This window comes from Triturus cristatus, chromosome 6 (genome assembly GCF_964204655.1).
Source record: "Triturus cristatus chromosome 6, aTriCri1.1, whole genome shotgun sequence".
Classification (NCBI taxonomy): Eukaryota; Metazoa; Chordata; class Amphibia; order Caudata; family Salamandridae; genus Triturus; species Triturus cristatus.
In genome coordinates this window covers 620,858,632-620,883,973 of record NC_140589.1, presented here as the reverse complement: position 1 = coordinate 620,883,973, position 25,342 = coordinate 620,858,632, and the positions used below count along the sequence as shown (strand labels likewise).

The 25,342-nt window shown below is 43.2% G+C and overlaps 1 protein-coding gene across 4 annotated transcripts in view; it reads right to left on the bottom strand.

Annotated features, from left to right (window-relative positions):
• Positions 1-25,342, bottom strand: part of USP45 (ubiquitin specific peptidase 45) — a 1,582,349-nt gene that overhangs the window by 585,344 nt on the left and 971,663 nt on the right. For all 4 annotated transcript variants that reach the window (XM_085611114.1, XM_085611117.1, XM_085611116.1 and 1 more), the window contains exon 9: positions 25,203-25,290. In XM_085611114.1, the coding sequence (XP_085467240.1) occupies positions 25,203-25,290 (88 nt within the window). The remainder of the gene's footprint in view (positions 1-25,202; positions 25,291-25,342) is intronic.

Genomic DNA, 25,342 nt, shown 5'->3' with positions numbered 1-25,342 from the left:
CTACCGAGCAAAGGGCTCGGCCTCGCTGTCTTTATGCAAGTAATTCATAGCCCCTGTTACCATGGAAGATTCCTGCCCCCTCACATCCCATGTAGACACATAGACGCTTGTACATGCACTAACAGTCAGTATAGAATAGATTCCGTCCGAGAGACCTTTCCTTTGGATAAAACAGTTCCTTAAACAAAGATATTAGATACGATTTGGGATTAGGTTGACCTGACCCCCCAGACTTCTGTCTCCACATGTAGAGCTAAATGTCAATTCCCCTTCACCCTCTAGTTGCACGTCAATCACACGTCATGCGGCTGCGCGCGCATCTCTGCCAAATATTTCTGCTGACACTGCAGGATTCTCTTATGGATCCACCCACTTGTGACATCATTTTAAATGACGTTTCTAGTATACGCCTATTATTACGCCTATTTTCATTACGTATGTGTATTCTTATCTGTATTATCAGCTGTTACGCCTCCTGCATCTGTCTTAATGCAATGCTTTTCATATATATATTATTACTTGTCAATAATGTATTGCCTATCCCTTCCTGAACCTTCGTGGTGATGGAATAAGATTGCCTGGTTCGAACCATAATTCCTTTGTAAGGAATAAAGTCCTTTTCAGAACCTCTAATACCACGGATTCTGCCTCTTATTTTGACTGAGTTATTCTTACTAGACTTTACCGCATAAAAAATAGTACAGGTAATTTAAATATTTACCACAACAGGAGCACTTGAGGGATGAGAGGTATTACTTTCATTAACTTGAGAGTGGTGAAGAATATACCACTAAGATGCTACTATTGACTGCATTAACCTTCAACTCCATTCTCTTGGTTGGATCCAATGTGAACATTAAAGTTTTGGGTTTCCATAGCTATTTCAAAGATTAACGGGTAAGGATTAAGAAGTCTAGAAAGATTGGCTTGGACAGCACTCCCATATGTAACAGGCTAGGTCATTTGCACTACATGTAAGTTACAGACCAGTAGCAGTATTATAGTTATTATATCCAAAGTTTGTATGTCGCTTGCAGGATATCCGCAAAGTTTTCAAAGATGATGAAATGATGATCCAACGAGAGTTCCAGTGTAGTTGATGATTTTAATGTTCTTCAATACATGTTGTATAAAAGAAAACAGCCAACACGTGTTTCGTCTGTACACAGTAAGTACAACGACTTTTTCAAGGCAAAGTGCGGAGTATGTGCAAAATAAGCTGGTAGCCACTAAGTATTGCTATTGAGTATAGATCCATAAAATAATGTCCTTTGTATGAGTCCTCCGTCTGGACAAATCCCCTTGAGTAAGGATAGAACTCAATAGATGTACACGAAACGTGGGGTAGTCACAGCACAGGTGACATGGTCAGGTCTACAAGGATGTGTCACGAAAAAGAGTGCCTGCGCCTGATAACGCTGACCAAGGATTAAGAAGTTTTAACTGTCTTATGTCAGCCCAGAATCCTAATCCTTGTCTTTGCCCCTGACCTGAAGTAAACTTGATTTCATTTAATCATTGATCTCTAAGAGACAGAACTAGAGCTCCTTAAGCTGGTCCGGGGAGGTACATGAGTATATGAGTATTGTCATAATTCTCAGAAGCTTAGTATACATGCTGAACAACCATACGGACAGCAGTAAACCTTGTTGTGCTTTGCAATTTAAAAGAACCCATCACATTCATTAACCTCAGCTACTAGTTTTAGTCTGTCTAACAAGACAGTACGGTCTATTATCTTAAATGATGCAGACATGTCCAGTAGCACCGGCAGAGTCAAATGACCTTTATCAGTCTAGTGCTATCAGTGATGTTTAATAAGGCTGTTTTCCTCCCATGACCAGCTTGAAACTTGTGGTCTGGTCAGGGTGGACCTGGCCCGGCAGTTCGTGCTGGATTGTTTCCATTGGAGCAGAAACAGACTGGTTTGCATTTGGGGGGCCCAAACTGATGTGGTATGGTGTGCAAAATAACGATCGACTGGGATGCAGCCTAGAGTAATTACCAGTGGCTGAGATTAATCCAAGCACTGCACCCATCACTTTTTTGTATGATTCATACTAGAAGACATTAAACAACCAGTGATTATCAAGATGGACCTAGAGTTCAGAGGCAGGTATTTATTCTCCGAGTTTATTCATAGCTGGGTGACCTGCTAAAATTAAGTACTTAGCAGGCTTTTGTGGGTCTTAATTGACATTTGTTTTGAGTGGACAAAATGTACACTGTTTGACCTCTATTGGCATGAAGCCAAAATCCGATTAAGCAAAGATTAGGTTTAGTGCCCATTAGGCAAACTGCTCAAGGAATTTGGTAAGAGCCAGTCCAGGATCATGTGATTTCTCCGAAGATTTTTATCTAATTTAACATGGCCTGTGAATCAAGGGAAATGTTGCTATGAAATCGAAAGCGAAAAAAATTGGTTTGTACAGACAGCATATAACCTACCAGCATATTCCTGGGCAACCCCTTGCACAAGGGAGGATAATATAGTTTGGTGAAGGAGCACTACAGACGGGAGAAGCATCACACCAGTGCAGGGCTGTGATTGTCCAATCTGAATTAAAAATGTCTGTGCCTCCATAAGAGGGCCACAATTTCTGTGATTTGTACAAGTACAGCACTACAACTGCATTGTTTAACTTTATACTTATGCGTGACCCTATCACAACTTGACCTTGCAATGAGGAAGCCAATGTAGAGCACTGAAGGAGCGTGGCAGAGGGAAACAGCACCACACTGTGTACTAAGTGTACACAGTGTACTAAGTGCATCATCCTTGTACCATCTGTCCTTCTGACAGGGGATCAAGACACGGAAATGCAGCTGACCGCGGCCCCCGCAGGGGGCCATGCCAAACGGGTGGCCCTTTAGTGCCATTTGGGCACAAACGCCACCCTACTGGCTAAGGGTTGGACTCCGGGAAGTAGTCCTTCGCCTTGGTGCGCTAGGCGCGTCTCTTCCGGCGCACAGAGGTCAGGTACAGAGGGTACTTATACCATCGGGCGGTTGGGGGCCTGACCAACCGGGGGGTTTGACCTGCTACGCTACGCCCCGAAAAGGGCATTAGTAATAAGAGACCAACGTGTCACGTGATCCGGAAGAGGATCACCAAAGGTGTAGTACTGTCTGGGTGTCCCACAGTGCTGGCTCATCAGGCGGGCAGGGGCAGCATAGGTTGGTACAGCTTCCCGCCCTTGGATCGCCCGTAAGATAACCCACCATATTGCATACTTTTGTATGGAATAAACCTGCAGCACTATTTTCCCAGAACAAAAGTTGTCTTGTGTAGTTATTTATTCTTGCATGCTCAGACTGTGGGTGGGGGAAGTTGCCGATAATGGCACTATGCTATCTGAGTAGTGTAAGAAAATTAATCAATACCCATTGCGTACTTGTCTAAGTCTATTTCTAATTATGGCTTTCATACGATAAAGCAAAATTACAACAAATCAGTGTCTTGATGCCGAACTGTAACAGGATCTTTTCCCAAACGTAAATGATATTCAAGGTTCTTATCTAAGTAAATTGATATGAGACTAAAGCGGAAGTAGCCTAGGAGAAGACACTCTATTTCTTTATCCTTTTTTCAATGGATAACTTCAGGTTATAATTGTCGGTCATTACCTCAGTACAGAGATCTCAAATGTAACACCACTGGTAGCACTTTGATATTGCTAGGCATTATACTTTTTCCAAACAGGTCTGGGGTATGCTCATTGTAGCTTGGAGGTGTAGTGATGCCATGTAGTTCATGATTTTCATTAGCTAGCTGTCCAATCAGCAGGATCATCAACATGAAGATCTTCAATAATTAACGCTTTCTTGCGAGTTAATAAATTTGGATACGTAGCCAAGTAAATAATGTGTAAAAGACCACTCGTACACTGGAGGCTGTACAATGTTATGATTTCCAGACATGAGTGCCGATTACCACCACTCCAGGTCAATTTTAGTACTTTTATATTTAATTCATTCCCTGTTCTATATCATCTGGTGAAAACAATAGTTTGCTTGCTGCCAAAAAGCTAAAGAACAAACATTCGCACTGAAGTACATCTTACTATAATACAGTCGCCCTTGTTAAAGATTTCTTTGTCATAACTCCAATGATGGTTGTAGCAGTTGGACACCTGGAATAGCTGTGCCACATTCGGGTCGGATCCAGAGAGTATAACCGAGCTGGACACCAGTATAATGTAATGGTGCGCTAGATATTGGAACATCTCGACTAGAGGCAAGTGCCTGGGAATCCATGTTTGGAATACCCCTCTTTCTATTCATGAATACAGAGGTTACTTACCAGCAGGGCTTTAAGTGGGCCGGGTCTCACCGGTGCTAAGCACAGGCAGTTTTTTTAAAGGGGGCCTCGAAACGGGTCTCTATCGGGCTCTGTTTTGTCCCTTAGCACAGGCGGTCCATTTTTTTCCAAACAGCAGTGACAGCAGGCACATCATGTGCGCTGCTCACACTTCTCACTAGTGGAGAAGTTATGGCATGACGTCATGCCAGGTGAGCGTTGTAGGAGAAGATAAATCCTTTAAAAAGAGTCATTTTCTCTCTGGATTTCCCTTCTCTTTTTGAAACTCTGGAGCAGCAAAATTGTCGTGGTGTCACCAGGGTTTAGGTGGAAGCTTTTTCAATATTATATCCAAGCCATAGTTGCTGCTTATTTATCTTAGGCAACTAACAACCATTGACGCAGCCAATAGTCCTGACTTGTTGTAGGTATGTCGTCACTTGTATCATATATCTGGATGCAATAACAGAAACAGCAAAATACAAGTCGGGCGGCACACTATGCTAAGCACAGATTTTTAGTTTATGTGTTTTTAAGCCACGTCCTTATTTACATTGGCAACGCCCCTCTGAGAGACCCCCTAGTTTTTTCATCCCACTTAAAGCCCTGCTTACCGGAAATCCTCATCACACTGAGCCCTTCTGCTAACTGAAGAAGTCCTTGCAAAATGGGTTAATCGACCTATAGGAGACAGGCAGCGTTGCCCATAAATAAAAAGGAAAAAAAAGAAGCTTGTCTCTACTCCTTGACATGGATAAATATGCATAATGCCACACCTGTGCCTAGACCTTCATCTAAAGTACAGATTAGAATATTCTTGTAAATACACCAAAATAGCAGATTCACTAACCACAAAAACGGATCACACAGGTGGACAAAAGGGCACGGATGTGCACGAATTGTGACAAAGAAGAGGAGGACCCAATGTGTGGTAAAGAAGCATAAATCATTACAACCTCATGCCTCTACCTGGTCAGTTGCTACAAAACGGAATATTACTTAAAGCAGCAGTTTACTCAAAGACTGTCCTACAAATACAGAAACATCATAAAAGGATGCATAACTCAAGTAAGTGCACAAATATTTTATTGCGAAACCAGGCTCCAGGCAACAACTGCCATCCTATAACGCCAGAGCTTCACATTCTAACTCCCCCCAAGGTTCGATCCGAGTACATTCTATCCCATGGCCAAATCCTCAACAATAATACAATTACCAAACACAAACCCCTCCCTCCAAAACAACCAAAGAAAAGTTACTTTTAAGACACAATAAAATCAGGAGAAACACTCACAAGTGTGGAAAGGAAAACGCTAACATGCAGGAAAAGAATTATAAAGAACAGTTACACATGCAATGCCTATGCAATAATAAATCATACTGTGAAATAGAAACAAAGTAAGAGTGAAACAACAATGAATTTGCTCTGGCATAGTCTAGGGGGAATATATTAAACTTCAGATGTCTAAAATACAATGGAGAACATTAAAACCATAATAATTCAGACAACATTGCCAGATATTGTTGGAAAATGGTTTATTGCACATTAATCATATAATCTCTAAACCTGGACAGTAAAGATTTTGGCCCGGTGTGTTTGGAATGCCCCACTAAATCTGGCCCCAATTCCGCTCCATTGTCAGAACTGGCATTTAAACTATTGTGCATATAGTCAGTCATGGCATCAGTGACAATAGCAATCATGTTTCTGTTCCAAATCTTACAGTGCTTTAACACCACAACGTGGTCTTTGACTTCCTTGCCTCTAACTTAGGATAGCCTTTAGCTACATGATGTTTTTTTTTCACTCTCACCCTGTACCCCTCTTTAACTGGTAATGCTCTCCATGAATCTTAAACTCTACTATACTTGCTTTGCACCGCACATCTTATGTCCACCACCCGTTCAGCTTTACTCAAATCCATGACCTTCCTATTCATCCATTCCTTGTTCAACCTAGAACTGTAATAGAAAAGGTGACATTCCAGTACTAATGTGAGGCATAGTCCTGATTGCCCAGAGCATATTCTGATTTCCCTTCCTCCAATCCAACCCATCACTTGTGCCAACTGTAACTGGTCCCTGATGGTGTGTCTAAATCATTCCTCTAACCCATTACTGGGGGGATGATATAAGGAGGATCTGATGTGCTTGATTCCCATTGACTTAAACTCCCTCATTTCCCTAGAAACAAATTGGGCTTTGTTGTTAGTTACTAACTGCTCTAACAAATACCTCTTGTAAAAATTGAATGTCTGTCGTGGTGTTCACCGTTTCCACAAATTTCAGCTCGGACCATTTTGACATGTAATCTATTAGGACCAAAACATACTTAGCAGTGGCACCTTCAATGGCCAATGGCCCAGCGATGTCCAATGCTAGCTTGTTCCATGGTATTGTCAGATGGCTATTTCTTTTCTTGATTGCACAGGAGCGATGTGGCGACCTTTGCCAATTCCTCTCCCAAAGCCCACCGCACTAGGGAAGTGGCTTCCCTGCGCAGCTGTGCTCTAAGTGGGGAAAGGGGATGGGGATAGAGAGAAGAGACTGCCCAAAAATCAGTGGGAATTGCCTGGAAGGGTTCTTCTGAACTTCGTTATGTTTATTCACTTGTCACCTTCCTTCTGTCATTTTGCGCTGTTAGGAAAACGTTAAACATACATTACCCTCCCTCAGTCAATGTACAAACTTCACACTGGAATTTTGTCTTACTTAATTTTACATACCCCCACTGTGTTAGGCATTAGCTCCTCTTCTGTTATAATCACAGTTGTTTTCTTTCTTCATACAATAGCAAATAATTATGGTGCTTATTTGTATATTTAAACTGTAAATTAATCAAGACTTTTCTTATTTTTATAGTGTGGTACTTGCGTGGAGAAGGCTACACGACGCTGGAATGAAGCACGAGGTAAGTTATTTGATTTGTCTTCTTTTCTAGTTTCTAAGAATGATGTTTTTCTTCTAAGAATTGTAAGAGAAAACCTTCTACATGATTACTTCTGAAATCTCTGTAAGTTATCATACAAGAACACATTACCCTTATAGTTCAGGAATTTGAAGTAACTCAATATTTCCTAAAATCCTATATTGAATTTCTGCACGCTACGGAGATGTGCGAGGGCAGACCAAAGAGACACTATACACTTCCTCTATTCTACTAATCAGAGTTTACAAACGCTACCCAAGAGGAGGGGCCACGGGAGGTCGCGTACTCAAAAAATACTTCCCTAATAGTGCAATGTTCCGACTCCTCATAGGAACACTGCTCCCTATTAGAGGGGAAAACCTAGTTCACTTACCGGAACCGAAGAAAGGTAAAACGACTTACAGACGCCCTCTACCCTATCTGACTAACGCGACGGAACACTTCAGGAACTTTGCTTCTCCTTCAATCCTGTCAGGTGAAGTGAGCATTCGAACAGGCACATGTGCTTCAAATTGTATTCTTGTTTTCTCCTAGACTAGAACACAACAGGGAGAATTGAACAGTTGGAGGCCAAGGGGGCACCTATGGGCACCCCTGTTGACCTCTGCACCCCTTGGTGCCTGCCAAGGAGTGCAGGGATGAACTGCACCTCCTATTTTGAAATGGGAGCATGCATTCTGGACTGTTTGTGGCTGGAATGCATGGCGGCCATTTTGGAGTCCCATCGCCGCCAGCTCAAACTCCAATTACTCATCTTAACTGAGTGTTTGTCTTTTTATGATTTTACCAGTATGAATACTGGCCACAGAGGGACTATTAGCAGGAATCCTCCTTTCCTGACAGGTATACTGTCACATTCCATGGTGAGACAGGAACAGGTACTGTTACTTGAGTTTTGTCGCTCACAACACGTGCGTAACAATGCCTAACATGATGCTCAATGTCCCTATCTCTTCCCAGCCACCAAAAATCCCCCCTCACTCTCCGTTTCATGGCACGTATGTCCAAATGACCTTCATGAGCAAGATTTAATATCTTACTGCGAAGACCGCTGAATTTTCATTTGTCCCTCCCCTTAAAGTAAGCCCACTCCTTCTGCTTATATTTGTAACACATTATTAAGCCTTAAATAATGTTCATCTTGAATTTTGTCATACACAAAGATGTTGGCCTGAAAGTATGCTATACCAGGTATATCCTTGAACAAATTTCCCATCAACCTCTGTAATACAGCTGAGGCAGAAGCTAAACCTAACATCATGCAAACGTAATAGTAACCTCCTTTGTGTGTTTACGAAAGATGTTAGATGCCTTGATTCCTTGCACAACTCTATTTCATGGTAGGCTGCAGATATATGTAGGAATGTAAAAATGTCGGCTCCTTCTAGATTGGTTAACATTTCATTAATGTTTGGGTATCAGGACACCGCCTCGGTAAACACTGACGGCATCGCTATGGGGGGCAACCAGGAAGTAATCGAACCCTATTGAAACTATGTTTCCCACGAAGCCTAGCGGCGTCGCGTCACACGTGACCGCCGCTACGTAAAGAACCGGATATAGGCGTTCGAATCAGACCCAGCGTTGCCGATGATTATCGTCCCGGATGGCGTTCCGAGAAATGCAAGTTCCCGAGGAAAACCCCGTGGTTTGAGACCACCTCGCTGCGACGCGGTACCGTGAGTACATGCAACTCTGGTTGTGAAAGAGGTGTGGGGTCCGGGCTGTTCGCTGGTTCCTCTGTTGGGGAGACAGCCTCCTGGCGTCTCATGCGGAGGAACTTATTTGAGCCCCGTTGACATCCTCTGTAATACATTACATCGTTTGGCCCTGGCTTTTTGCTAGTTCCTCTGTTGGGGAGACTGCCGCCCGGCGTCTCGTGCAGAGGAACTGATTCAGTGTCGTTGACAGTTTTGTGGTTTTATTGCCTGCTCTCACTCGGACGCTTCGCTCGTTCCTCTGTTGGAGAGACTGCCGGCGGGCGTCTCGTGCAGAGGAGCGTGACAGCGCTTGAGAGTTCTTTAGTGGTCTTTCTCTCTGTTGGCGAGCCGGAACCCTTGAGGCTCTTGCAGAGGAAAGACGAAAAGGATAGGGCTATCCCTAACACTCATTGTACATTCATCCCAGAGTATCAGGTTGGGATTCGAACATAGCCTCCGACAATCAGGAACCAAACCAATACTTGGGAGACTGTAGAGTGACCCGATTACTCTCCCCGGTATGATTGTGTTGGTTTGGAATTGAGGGTCCCGCTGCTCTCTCCATATCTAGGGTATCGCAGACTTTCCAGGATACCTCTGGCAGGGTAAAACACCCAAGGGATTGAAGAGCTGCATCGTGGGCTAAGAAAGCCGTTCTCACAGCTCTATCGAGTGGTATCTCTTTTTCAAGAATTGAATGTGCAGTAGCGGTGGATATACTTTGTGTTGAGTTTGTCTATTATGTTTCATTTCACTAGGAGAGAGAGTCCTTTGAGGGTATGGCAGTAGCCGCTTGTTTGCACTACCCACATAGCCGTCCTCGCCTCTGGTGTTGGGTCGGAAGTGTGCACTTACCCTCATCTCTCTTCGAGTCTCAGCCTTCAACCTTTTTGTTTCAGGTAAGGGGAAGAGTTCTATAGAGGATTTCACGAACTAGAAGGAGTGTGCTTGGAAGTGGGGTATGGTGAATGAACAGCAGGGACTAATCTGGTGTTCTTGTGTCTCTTCAGGTCTCCCTCCCTGCAGTCCCCATCCTTTCCTTCCCCCACTTAACTATCTCACTAGTCCGAGTACATTGCTCTTCGGACTTGGGGCAGTTGAGAGGTGGACCTCTTTGAGCATCGGCACAATCCCGAGGACTTCGTACGGCGAATCCTGACATTGGGAGAGGTTGCCAATCCACCAAAATATTTTGACTTAAGTCACACAAGTCTACCCATAACCTCCTGGACTTGTCAACTCTGCACAAAAACTATGGGAGATAGCCACTCAGATCCCTCAACTGGCTTGATTATACCTAACACGTATAATTTCATCAACTTGTCTTTCAATTCCTTCCTCAAAGCCAGAGGCACCTTACGTACTTTGAGGACCACCAGGCAAGCATTCTTCTTCAGAACAATCTGATGTTGAAACCACTTCAACTTTCCCAAATCATTGGTGAGCATAATGGAATATTGAACAACCCACCTGCAATCATCTATCAAACATACATTTTAGAACTTTGTTGACTGATTTTCCTTGAACAATCTGTTCCTTTGAATTACTTGATCAGGGTGATTGGGGTCAAGCACAATTTCGAGATCCCCTTGCTCATCCCATCACTGAAGGTTCAAACCATTCTTCGCAACCTATATTGTGCACGCTGTGGCGTTGTGGTCAAATTCAAGATTGGCCCTCAATTTACCCAAAACTTCAACCCTTTTTCCCTCAGCGGCAAAGACTTTTATTTGGGATGCTTCAAGTTGAATACCTGGGAAACCTTTACATTCATCCATACTCAAAGTGTAAGGGGGGGCGGAATCTGCCATTACTTTGACTGTACTATGACTAAGACAAAGGTGACTTTCTCTTCCTTATTGACCCTACAGAAGCACTTCTACGACTACACCTTCCTCATCTTCAGGTGGTGATAATGTTAATATGACAGTCTCATCAGACATCAACATCATCCACAGTATTCATGGTTTGACCCTTTTGATTTATTCCTGATTTGCATAACTGAGCATAATGTCCTATCTTGCCACATTTGAAGCATGAACCTCCAACAGCAAGACAGCTTTTACTGATACTCAAGTGAGTTTTGCTTTGCCTGCGTGGATTCGAATCTCCTCCTTGTTGCCACACAAAAGGATGCACAACTCAAGTAAGTGCATAACCACCTTATTGCGACCAGCGACACCAGGAAGCAACTGCCATACTAGAACCCCAGATCTTCTCAAGTCCCACCAAGGTTTCACCCGAAAACATTCGATCCCATTCCTCAATCCTCGATAATATTACAATTACCCAACACATCTGCAAATGGAGAACAAATCCCACATATTCTAAGAACATTAAAGAATACATCCATCTGGTCCTTTGAACAAAACATAATCAAAGCCAAGCACACAAAGTGCCAGTTCGTAAAGCTACATGAAGTTGTGGGTGATGCCATAAGCACTGAACTTTCAACTCTCTAAAAGTGTGTGAAAAGAGTTGCAAGCAAAAAGATTCAATCCTGCAAGAGAAGTGACTCTCCACAGACGAACACACAGCAGAACATGACTGCACAGAAGCCCCAGGAAAACAGATCGATTTTTCTACTTAGTATAGCACAGGACAGTCTGTGTATGCCTTTAACTGAGCCAAACCCTTGAAAAACATTCAGACATATATTGCATCCAGACTGTGACACAGAGTTGAAGAATCTAAAAAGTATTACAGCTCACTGCCCTCAAGGCAGGCATAGCATCCTTGGCTCAAAGAGGGCTCAATAAAGACAGCTCTATTCATATTTGCACCTCTTTGCTGTTTTTTTTTCAGCGAAGCTTTGTCATACCCAGTGGCGCAGCACTGTTGTCATTTGTAAAAATCGAAAAAAGAAAAAACGGCACCCACCCATTGGTTTGGGATTTAAAAAAAACAGCTATAATTAGGGTGCAGTGGTCCATTGTACTGCTGATAGCTCTGGCCCTGGCATGCTATCATCTTCAAACCAGTAAATTGTCACATACCAATCGTATGGTGTAGTACATGATGGGAAAATCGCTGTTTTTAAGCATTGTTGCAGCAGCATAGCTGCCATCTCCAACCTCCAGACAGTTTTAACAGTAGGACTGAGGATTGGCAAGTTGACATTACTGGTATTTACACTTAAAAAAAACATTTTTTTCCAGTTTCCCTTACCTTGTTGGTGACAATGCCTCTTTACTTGCTTTTCTGCCCAGATGGCAAAATGTTTCGTGCTATTGTGTTTTAGTGTATTGGATATGTGCCTGACATAGTAAATGTTAGAAAAATACTTAGGGCCCTATTAGGATGTCGGGCGGAGGAGTTTCCTCTGACTGACATCGTCTCGGTCATTGGACTGAACGACACCCCGTCGGCGGTCCTGACCAACTGTTTAGGATGCAACCGAACACTGTTCGCTCGTATTCCTAAACTTTACAATGGGAGCATGCATTCCAGCCACAAACCATCCAGAATGCATGCTCCCATTGTAAAATAGGAGGTGCAGTTCATCCCTGCACTCCGTGGCAGTGCACCCAAGGGGGCCCTGCTGGGGGCCGCCAAAGTCAAGTTCTGACAGCCTTTCTGTGTCGGAAAGGCCAACACGGAAAGGCTGCCAAAACCAGACATCGTAATTCCAAGGGCGGAAAGAGCCACCCTTGGGTTTACTGGCCGGATTCCGATTGGCGGGCAGGCTCTCCGAGCCCGTCGGAAGCCAGTTGGAATGACCGTTCAGATTCCTTTCTGACCGTCTCCATTGTAATGAGGCGGTCAGAAAGGAATCCGACCGATGTTCAGAGCTTTTCCGACAGCATCATAATATGGCGCTTAACTTTGTTGGTTTCAGCAAGCAATAAACTGTACTTTAAATGTTAAATTGATTCTTGAAAGATCATTTTCAATGCTGTTAAGTGAAAACGAACGTAGAGCTTCACTTGTGAGCTTTTGTGTTATAGCATACACACCATTAATTAACATAGGCGCTGATTGTAGCCAGGGAAGTAGCCATCAATTGTCAGCAAGTGCAATAGCACCGTGGCACAAGGGAGTCCGGGGCCCAATTTACTTTAATTAGCTGCTCTTTTTTGCTACAGAAACAGGGCATGGTGGCCCAATTTCTTTTGTCTTTATTAGGATTCACTGCACCCTTACTGTGCGACTGATGGCAACTTTGTTTATCGCAATGGGAAAGCATGCTCTGTGCAAAAATAGTGCAAGCAAGAGCCATTTCGCACCAGGCAACCCCGAATTCCAATCCCGAAAGAAAGGACAGATACTAGACCCAGACTCCAAAATGAGAAATAATATTGGAGGAAGAAAATAAGCTGGTTAACGTGCTGCCACCCTTCCATTTCACATTCTACACCTAATTATAATCAAGTAGAGCACAGCCACACTGCATTCAATATTTACCTACTCATACTGGTTCTTTTAAATAATCGTTTTTGTCACAGAGGTCAAACATTTAAATACTCTTAAATACATAATTAGTTCCACGGATTCTCCAAATAGTGTATACTCGTGCACGATAAATGGCCATTTGCCTTTGGAAATTAAATTAAATGTGGCAGGTGGTAGCAGTGTGTTTCACATATTCTCTCTTCTAATGACATTTAACTTAATGGAAGACATTTTGATGGTGTGTGTTTCACCACTAAAATCAGGACAAAATGAGAACTGGTTGCCACTATAGGCTTGCTTACCCTGTTTCCTGACCTTGGAAACGATTGTAACCTTATCCCAGTATCTTTGAAGATAACCATGGTCATTTTGGACGGCACACTGAGAAGTTGCTTCTAAGTAGGAGTTCTACTTACGCTAAAACCTTACCTCTGTTTAACAGCATCAGGATTATTATACACATATGTGAATGAACGTCTCCAGAAACTCCTCCATCCCCTAGTAAGGCCTCAAAAGCGCACACTGTTCTCCTATGACCACTCCTACAGTAGGCCTTCTTTGTCATTGACTTTTCAGTGCAACTTGCGTCCTTCTGATATCCACAGAATGCTGGGCAGTTGTATCCTCATGCCGATACCCTCCTCTCAGCCTCAACAGTTCTAACGTTGATTATCGATACCTTGCATTAGCATTGCACTGTAGCCAAAATAAGTCACAAACATACTGCATTTAGAAGGTCACTTTGTATCTAACTTTCTTTGCCAAAAAGTTACCAAAATCAGTTTGCAGGATCAAAAACTCAGAAGTTAAAAGGAACCTAAAAGGGAAAGGACAACGGAGTGACAGAGGACAATGGAGAAAATGTGGCCATACATTAGACTCTTAAAACTGTTCTCCTCTCCTACTTGAAACACCACCCCAACCACATAAGACCGGATTATCTACCCCACCTGCCCACAGAGGCAGAAGTTCCAAGCCTCCATACAACTCCATCCTGGATCACCTCATCCATTCCTCACTAAAAATGCTGTAAAAAATCTTTAGCTTTGTTACTTTGTGAAATTGCAAATTTCATACCCTTATATGTGTCTCTCTTGGCTGTACAGGAAATACTACGGACACCTCTACACCTCTGGTTATTAAATCTTTCCAAAATATACTGTTTCCTCACATGGGTGTCTAGGTAGTATCAGGAACAAGCATTTTCAATACAATAGGTCTGGCGTTTACAAGAGTTTAAGCTATTGGCATTGTAAATGACAATGCCTTTTATTTTTGTGTTTTTAAAAGCAACACATATATAAAAGGCATTGTCATTTCTAATGCTGACAGCTCAAACTCTCACAAATGAGAGACCACTTTTACAGGGGCCGCGCCCCTTTCTTTAGGCGCTGCTCACCGTATTCAGGTTACAGTGAGCAGTGACTAAAGAAAGGGGCGCGGCCAACATTAAAGTGAAAGCGCAGTAGGGGGCGCTTTCACTTACTTTTTATATATATATATATATATATATATATATATATATATATATATATATATATATATATATATATATATATTCACTTAAAAAACCATAGGTTTCACACATGTTATAGTTAGCTGGACATATCACTCGTAAGAAACTATTGAAATTCCCCCGTTATAGTTAGTTCAGATAACTATAACTCGCGCGCCCGCAATCCACTACTCATGACGTCACATATTACATCACTCATGACATGGTCAGTGGCATCACTCATGACATCATCCTTGTGATAGAATGGCGGTCGCGCGAGTTATAGTTATCTGAACTAACTAGAACGGGGGAATTTCAATGGTTTTTTACGAGTGAAATGTCCAGCTAACTATAACATGTGTGAAACCTATGGTTTTTTAAGTGAATTTGCAAGGTTTTTTAAATGCTAATTCCTAACTATAACGTGTGTGAAACCTATGGTTTTTTAAGTGCATTTGTAAGGTTTTTTAAATGCTAAGTTATGTATGTTTTATTATATGTTTTAATATTTATTTTACAATAAGCTACCTATGTATATAGTTATAGATTGACTGTATCCTGTAATATGGAATGGCTCGTTTAAAAGTTTTTTTTTTAAAGGGTTTTTCACGGTTCGCGCACTGTGCGCGCACCCCCCGATTTAAAAAAAAAAAAAAAAAATTTTTCACCCTTCATGGTCCTTCAGGGACCCCCTGACAAAAGCTAGGGGGTCAGGAACTCTCTACCCTGCCCCCTTTTCACGTTCTCCACCTTTCTTTTTCACTGTCACACACAAAATGGTGGTCGACACTTCCTGATTTCGACTGATTAGAATGTTGACTGACATGAATCCACCAATCAGAATTACGCTCGCACACGGCACCGTGCGTGCACGGTGCACGGCTATAGATATTTATGTGCTTTTAACTGCAATTTTATCAGGAACTACTGAACAGATTGACACCATATATGCAAAAGGCACATGCCTGACCTGAGGACTACCTCTTTGCCAAATTTCAAGTAATTCTGTTCAGCCGTTCGGGCTGTACCTTCGACTAAAGGTCCTATGGGAAAATGCATGGGGAAAACGCGTTTTGGGACTCCCCTTTTTTCTCAGCCCCCGCTTGACGAATCCCCCCGAGACTTTCAGGGTAGGAGCTGAGCGGAGCGCTCCATTAGTTTTGAAAATTTCGCAAGGATTCGTCAACCGGCGCCAAAGTTATTCAAAATAGAATTTTCAGATTTCCTATGGAAACACGGTCCTAACTATAACTATCTACTGGCGACCGCCAGTAGATAATATATATATATATATATGTGTGTGTGTATATATATATATATATATATATATATATATATATATTACCTACTGGCGGTCGCCAGTAGGTAGTTATAGTTAGGACCCCTTTTCCATAGGAAAACCTCAACATTCTATTTTGAATAACTTTGGCGCCGGTCGACGAATCCTCGCGAATTTCGCAAAATAGGTGGGGCGCTACGCTCCGCTCCTACCCTGAAAGTCTCGGGGGGATTCGTCAAGCGGGGGCTGAGATAAAAGGGGGGTCCCAAAACGCGTTTTTCCCATGCATTTTTCCATAGGACCTTTAGACAGGGCTACAGCCCGAACGGCTGAACAGAATTACTAGAAATTTGGCAGAGAGGTAGTCCTCAGGTCAAGGAAGTGCCTTTTGTAGGTTTGGTGTAAATCTGTTCAGTAGATCCTGAGAAAATAGCCTTTAAATCAATATATATATCTGTGGCAGCTTACGGTGCGCTTACCGTGCGCTTACGGTAAGCTTACGGTACGCGTACGGTGCCGTGCGCGAGCGCGATTCTGATTGGCTGTTAGATCATAGTAAACATTCGAATCGGTCGAAACCAGGAAGCGGCGGCCGCCATTTTCTCTCTCGAACTGTCAGGGGGGTGAATAAAAAAGGTGGATAATGTGAAAAGGGGGCAGACTCGACAGTTCCTGACCCCCTAGCCTTGGTCAGGGGGTCCCAGAAGGACCCTCAAGGGCAAAAATAATTTTTTTTTTTTCGAAAAATCGCCGTATGCGCGTAGCGTACGCGCACGGTGACCTGCGGAATTTCCGCGAAATTCGCGGAATTACGCGTACCGTGCGCGCACGGCAAAAAAAAATTCTACAAGCGCGTAGCGTCAGCTTACCGTACGCGCACGGAAAAAAATGCATAAAAAAAAAACCTTTCCATAATGCAGGATATAGTACATAAATTATTAAAAAAAGCCTTACAAAAAATGACAAACATTTTTTGCATTAAATTATAATTAAATTATAAAATCGAAATAAAAAAAACACTATCCACATTGACCCCACCCCCTGTGCTTTTGGTGGCCGAAGGCCACCAAATGTACAGGGCTTATTATAGTTGATAAAAACCGTGCACGGAACGAACTGCGTTAAGTGGGCGCGCACGCCACGAATGGCGTAAAGTAACTTAGCATTTAAAAAACCGTACAAATTCACTGAAAAAACCATAGGTTTCACACACGTTATAGTTAGGAATTAGCATTTAAAAAACCTTGCAAATTCACTGAAAAAACCATAGGTTTCACACATGTTATAGTTAGCGGAAATTTTACTGATAAAAAACCAATGAAATTCCCCCGTTATAGTTACTGCAGGCAACTATAACTCACGCGACCGCAATCTTCTGCTGATGACATATGTGTCTTTATGAAAAAAAAAAAATTGTAATATATGTATAGCTAAAAATGTATGGAAGAAGACATGGGCAAATAAGTGTCTAAATACAGTATTAGCATCAGCAGAGGATTGCGGTCGCGTGAGTTATAGTTGCCTGCAGTAACTATAACGGGGGAATTTCATTGGTTTTTTATCAGTAAAATTTCCGCTAACTATAACATGTGTGAAACCTATGGTTTTTTCAGTGAATTTGTATATATATATATATATATATATATTACCTACTGGCGGTCGCCAGTAGGTAGTTATAGTTAGGACCACGTTTCCATAGGAAAACCTCAACATTCTATTTTGAATAACTTTGGCGCCGGTCGACGAATCCTCGCGAATTTCTCAAAATAGGTGGGGCGCTACGCTCCGCTCCTACCCTGAAAGTCTCGGGGGGATCCGTCAAGCGGGGGCTGAGATAAAAGGGGGGTCCCAAAACGCGTTTTTCCCATGCATTTTTCCATAGGACCTTTAGAACGAGCTACAGCCCGAACGGCTGAACAGAATTACTCAAAATTTGGCAGAGAGGTAGTCCCTAGGTCAAGGAAGTGCCTTTTGTAGGTTTGGTGTAAATCTGTTCAGTAGATTCTGAGAAAATAGCCTTTAAATCAATATATATATCTGAGCCCGCTTACGGTACGCTTACCGTACGCTTACCGTACGCTTACGGTAAGCGTACGGTGGCGTGCGCGAGCGCGATTCTGATTGGCTCTTAGATCTTAGTAAACATTCGAATCGGCCGAAACCAGGAAGCGGCGGCCGCCATTTTGTGTATTTCACTCTGAAAAAAAAGAGTGAAAACAAGGAAAGGGGGCAATGAGGAGAGTTACAGACCCCCTAACATTTGTAAGGGGGTCAAAGAAGGACAGAAAAGTACAAAAAAAACATTTATTGATTTTAAAAAAAATCACGGGGTACGCGTACGGTAAGCTTACGGTAAGCGTACGGTAGAAAAAAAAAAAAAAAAATGAAAATCAGATTTAAGTGTTTAGATATTAGGGGGCTCTAAAAAGAGCCGTTGTGTTTATGAAATGATTTTTTAGTGGTACCTACAAGTAAGTACCGATGCAGAGTCTAAGGTTCAAGAGGAAGACTCTGTTCCCTTCATCATTGAAGTGCACACCATCTCCTCTATAAATGTCTTGCATGTCATAACGCAAGTTGTTGTGGTAAATGGCACCCATACCATAGTCACGGAGGAAAGCAGAAACAGATTTGTTGACGTGCTTTCTTGCTTTGTCATTGCACCGCGTGCCCACCGTGCGTGCACGGCACTAACTGCGTAAAGTGGGCGCGCGGTGCGCGAAGCGCACCGCGTGCTCACTGTGCGCGCACGGTGCGCGAAGCGCACCGTGCGCGCACGGAACGAACTGCGTTAAGTGGGCGCGCACGCCACGAATGGCGTAAAGTAACTTAGCATTTAAAAAACCGTACAAATTCACTGAAAAAACCATAGGTTTCACACACGTTATAGTTAGGAATTAGCATTTAAAAAACCTTGCAAATTCACTGAAAAAACCATAGGTTTCACACATGTTATAGTTAGCGGAAATTTTACTGATAAAAAACCAATGAAATTCCCCCGTTATAGTTAGTGCAGGCAACTATAACTCACGCGACCGCAATCTTCTGCTGATGACATATGTGTCTTTATGAAAAAAAAATATTTGTAATATATGTATAGCTAAAAATGTATGGAAGAAGACATGGGCAAATAAGTGTCTAAATACAGTATTAGCATCAGCAGAAGATTGCGGTCGCGTGAGTTATAGTTGCCTGCACTAACTATAACGGGGGAATTTCATTGGTTTTTTATCAGTAAAATTTCCGCTAACTATAACATGTGTGAAACCTATGGTTTTTTCAGTGAATATATATATATATAAAGCTAGTTTCAGTAGTGCGTCCGCTACAGTGAAAGCGGACCACACTGCAAATTATTTAAATAAAGAAGCGCGGTCGCCAAAGTGAAAGCGGACCGCGCTGTAAGTTAAATAAATAAATAAGTGCAGCTGATAAAGAGAAAGCGGACCGCGCTGCAAATTAAGAAATAAATACTTTAATAATAACAATGTAAAAGCGGGTGGCAGGCTGCGACGTCGTGGGTGGAATAGGGGAACCCCATTAAAGAAAATAGTGCTCACTGACTAGATAAAGCAGACCGTGTAAAACCACAAGTAAAAAGTCCAATCGTTATGGTGGGTTACAAATGCTGACAAGGCAGTACCAAGGAGGAACCAGTAAGCCTATTCATGCATGAAAAGCAACGATTTTGAAAGGACTGTAACAGGAGCCAATTGAACTGATCGCCAGGAAATGGGTGGAGCTTTTATTCACTGTGCTGCCCAGGCTAAACCTAAAAAGGAGACCGTGGTTGTGAACACCACAGTTTTTGCACGTACTTCTGCTTACAGTGTGGTCTCTCAACTTTCCTGAGAGCCCAGGATAACCAACACTGCATTGGCACACTCTTCTCTCTTCTTACTTGTAACCTATACACCCTACACATCTTACAGTTTTTTTCATCAGCCTACTAGTTCAATTCTCTCAAGACTATCTCTAAAGGTCAAACCAGTGACCTCTCATTTACCATTGTGCGGAAACTCTCTGAGGTGGAAGCCCCTTGGCATACCCTCAGCATTTTGCAGTGTTGTTCCAGATGAACCTCTGTAGATCGACTGTGGGTATCCAATTTTTGAACAGTGTCAGACAACACTGCTGTATCCCATTCCAATTTGAGCACATACTTAATTAGGCCCCTTTTTCTCCAGTGCATAATTCTCAGTTCCTACTTTATTGGAGTTTTTCTCATCTTTCTTGGAGAGCATAACTGAAGGAGTGTTTGCTCCTTCTTAGAGAGATCTTCATTCACCCTGATGAGTTCATCACTGCTGTAGCAGTCTTTTGTGTGCCCCATGGACTTGTGGTTTGAAGAAGTTGTGTCTCGAGTCATTGCACTATCACGGTCCCACGTGGTCTGCAAAATGGAGAAAACAAAGCACTATCTAAAGGAGATCTAGCACAGTACCATAGCCTTCAACACTGTCGACTACTGCACCCTCATCCAAACTCTGAAATTTTGCCTTTCAGCTCAGAGTTGTCACAGCATATTTCAAAATGGCTGCCCCATGGTAGGCTTTCCTGTTTTCTGTTTCTATTTTTGGTAAATTTTGGTTGGGTTTTTTCAGTGTTTTGAAGTGATTTCAATACCTTAAAAAACAGTGTTTATCAACGGATACACATTTTTGTGCCATTAAAAACAACAGAAACATTGTTTTTATGGTGTTTATGGAACGTTTTAGTTTTATTATTGCTTGAAAGTTTTATCATGTCCACTACAGCAGTCATGTTTTCCTGTAAAAATTCAAGAATACAGTAGAGTCTTTTTTCACATCACTATCAATATGCAACCAAAGATCCTCAAATTTCTTGCCTTTGGCATCACTCAGCAAAAATTCTGTAAACGGTTGCCACATGGATAATATAGCATTCATGGCCTCTAGGACTGAGAGCAACCAGCTAAATGACATAGTTGGGATGACTCTTTGTTTGATGCCACAAAATGCACAAAATGAGAAATATTTGCGTTTTAGTTCCCAGGGATAACAAAACAGTGCACCAGAATGGACTTAAGAGTCAAGTCAATAGCTTTATTCATTAACTCTGAAGATTGTAAAGATGCTTTCAGCATACCATCTAACAAGTGGCAATGATCTCTTACAGGGAAGCACCTCAGCCCAGGTATGGATTTTGACAGGTCAACACACAACTTTTTTTTTATACCTAGTTGAATCACTGCAAATGCAAACAACATCACTTCAATCCTTGTTAAACTTGGTAAGAACGTTTTGCAGCAGCATTCCAAGTGACACTGTGTTCCATGTATTCTAAAAGTCTGGTGTCATGTTTTCACCACTATCCCAGATGCTTGGTGATTGCACTCTTTTCACATATACCTGTCACTACACCTTGCATTGAATGTTTAAAGCCTGGGGTGTTTGGCAATTCACCTCAATCAATCAACCAAGCGCGATACTCACTCGTGAGGGTCTCAAGGCATGGGGGCAGGGGAAGAGATGCAGCTTCAGTCAGTCAAAGGGCCAGGTCTTGAGGTCATTCTAGGTTTTGGTCGCGATGTTGGAGAAGGTTCTTCCGCCCGTTCTTGCTCGGTGGATGTGCTGTAGTTCGGCACGGTTGGCGGATCAGAGGTTCCTCTAGGGTGTGTGGCAGCAGATTCTGTTGTTGAGGTATTGGGGTTGTTGTGGAGGCATTTGTTGGCGTGGGTGAGTATCTTGAAGGTTACTATTTACTCAAAGGGGAGCCAGTGGAGGTTGCGTAGGTGTTGAGTGATGTGTTCGTGTCGAGGGAGGCCGAGGACGAGCCTGGCTGTAGTGTTCTGTACGGTCTGGAGTTTGCGGAGTAGAGACTTGATGATCCCGGTGTAGAGGGCGTTTCCGTAGTCCAGCTGGTTATGAGTGTGTGGGTGACGGTCTTCCTTGATTTGGGGGGGGGTCCATTTGAAAGTCTATCAGAGGATGCGGAGGGTGTTGAAGCAGGTGGAGGTGACAGTGTTGACCTGCCAGGTCATGGAGAGGGAGGAGTTGAGTATTAACACAGAGGTTTCGGGGCATGGTCCGTGGGGGTTGGGGGGCTGCCGAGTGCAGTGGGCCACCAGGAGTTGTCCCATACAGAGGGGGAGGGTCCGAGGACCTCAGTCTTCTCCAAGTTGAGCTTCGGGCAGCTGCTGCTCATCCAGGATGCAACATCTTTCATTCCTTCCTGGAAGTGGAGTCTGGTGGTAACGGGGTCCTTGGTGAGGGAGAGGATGAGCTGGGTGTCGTCGGCATAGGATACTTTGCTGAGTCCGTGCTGTCTGATGATGGTGGCGCGGGCGGCCATGTAGATGTTGAAGAGCGTAGGGCTGAGCGACGATCCTTGGGGTACTCCGCAGTTGATTTCCATGGGTACAGAGAGGAAAGGAGGAAGTCTGATTTTTGGGGTTCTTCCGGCGAGGAAGGAACGTAGCCATTCGAGGGCGGTTCCCTGAATGCAGGCTTCGTGGAGGCTGGCAGTGAGTGTGCGGTGGGAGACGGTGATGAAGGCTGCAGAGAGGTCTAGTAGGATCAGGGCTGTGGTGTATTCTTGGTCGAGGAGGGTGTGGATGTCGGCCGTGGCGGCGAGTAGAGCAGTTTCTGTGCTGTAGTTGCTGCGGAATCCAGTTTGGAAGGGGTCAAGAATGGAGTTTTCTTCAATGTATTTTATAGCTGGATGTTGACGGTCTTCTCTGTGACTTTGGCCGCGAAAGGGAAGAGGGAGATGGGTCATAGTTTTTTAGGTCTGTGGGGTCTGCTGAAGGCTTCTTGAGTAGGGGTCTGACTTCTGCGCATTTCCAGTCATCAGGAAAGATGCCGGTTTCGAAGGTGGTGTTGATGGTGCTTCGTAGTTCTGGAGCGATGGCGGCAGCTCTGTGTTAGATGTGCGGGGGGCAGCGTCCATGGGGGCTCATGGGTGGATGCCTTTTATGGTCGTTGCAGTGCCTTCGGTGGTGATTGGGGTCCAGGATGAGATGGTGGGTTGGCTGGTGTTGCTGGAGGAGGGAGTGGTTTCGGAGTCAGGTGTCTGGTTGTTGAAGTTGTCGTAGAGGCCCTTGAACTTCAGGTGGAAGTAGGAGCCAAGCTTGTTGCAGAGGTCCTGGGAGGGGGTGATGTCTGTGGTTTCGCTGGGGGGTTTGGTGAATTCCTGGATGATGCTGAATAGATTCTTGGAGTTGCTGGAATTGGCGAAGATCTTGGTCTGGATGAAGGTCCTTTTGGTGGATCTGATGCGTTGTTGGTATTCTGTCATGGAGTTCTTGTAGGTGGTGCTGTCTTCTGAAGATTTGCTATTTCTCCAGTTCTTCTTGTGGCATCTGCAGGGCCGTCTGGATTCTTGGAGGTCGTCGGTGAACCAGGGGCCTTCCTGGGGAGCTGCCTGTTCGAGTTACGTAGGAGTGCGAGCTCATCTGCGCAGTTGGAGATCCATCTGTGGAGTTCTTTGGCTGCGCGGTTGGCGTCGGTGGAGGTGGTGGGGGCATTGTGGTTGAGGGCGGAGTTGAGCTGCTCCTCGGTGATCTTGCTCCAGTTTCTTTGTGGAGGGCGGGGTGTAGGCTTGGGCGCCAATGGTTTGTCGACGTGGAAGTGTACACAGTGGTGGTACGTCCATGGGGGTTGTGTGGTGTGTCTGAAGTGGATGTTGGTACCTCCTGCCAAGATGGGGTCGAGGGTGTGTCCTGCATTGTGGGTGGGGGTGGTGACAAATTGTTTTGGTCTATTACTACTATCAATACTGACTCGCTAGAAAAGGGGGCTGATTTATCAAGGGGTTTTACCCATTCTCTGTAGGTAAACGTGATGATACATTTTTGGAAATATTTCTATGAAACTAGCCATTTTACCTATCAGTGAAAGAATCAAACCTAGCCAAAATATTAAGTATGTTATTTCCTGATTCTCTACAGTTTATAAAATAATTAAATGAGACCTAAAACATGCTTCTAAACCCTGCATCTTCAAACCAAAGACCACAAAACTGAAAAAAGCAAAAGGAAGAAGAAACAATATTTTAGTAACATCCCTAAACAACAAAACTAAAGCAGAATAATTTTAGCCCAGTCTTTTTTGCTGCTACCTTGTATAACAAAGTTACATTGTATTGTCCCCTTCAGGAAGAAATAAAAATGACTTTTTCACTACCCTTTTCCTTTCTTTGAATGACATTCCTGAACCCACAACGCATGTCTCAGTGACAACAAAGTTGATAAATGTTTGCTCTCTGGAAAGCCTAGTACAACCATAAGGAAAAAGTCAAAAAGCATAATACATCTTCAAAAGCTAACCTTTATTGCAGAATAAGTAGCTAGTATGGCATTGCTGGAGTGAATTTACTTAATTTAACATTACTAAACTATATCATGCAAGACTTGAGTAGGCAAAAAAGGAACCAACAGATTTAAAACTTTCGGATTTGGAACATCATTATTCACTCAGAAAACAAAGAGATCTCTGCAGACTTTGTCTTAGCCTACTTAACTTTCATACCAGCTGATATACTTAACCAGCACATGTAGCAGTTAAGACAGAACAGTGGACTAATGTTCCTACTCTATCAATCTGTGGTCAACTTGAAGGTCGATGGTTCAAATCTCGCTGTGGACTACTCTGGTTTTCATCCTTGTAAAGTTGATAAAATAAGTTCGGTAATAAGAACACCTATAAATAACAGTGATACATAACTACACGACTTTGATTTTTAAAAAGCATATAAAAATGCGCTTTCAAGTGTGTATGTGAATGCACCTACAGCCAATACCGCGCCTCTAAGGCCTGCCTCTGCGTGAGCTTAGCCTTTGCTCCTAGGTGGAGAACAAGGATTCTGCATGTAAGAGTGTTAGTCTAGTACCCCCAGCCTCCTGAGTCACTATGTCCCCTTCTCCCTCTTTATTCTCTTCTTATCCATTTGGTGCAAGCGAGAACTGAGAGGGTGGATGGGGTCAGTCTTGCAATCTTCCATCGAACCCACAAGAGTGCCGGGATCTGGTCATTGTCGTGATGTATTAAGGTGTGAAGAGGTTTCTGAAGGAGTGTGAAACCATCTTTCTCATTTGTTAGTCTCTATTGGACAACTTAAAATAGTCATAATTAAAAACAGCTTACCTTTGTTTCCTCAATTCGCATTGCATCAAGCAAATAGTGGAGAAGTTCCTGGCTGTCTTGCTGCTGGAAAACTTTGAATCTAGGTGCTCTAAAATAAAACGAACATCAAATAAGAAGATGTAACAATCGCAAGATAAATA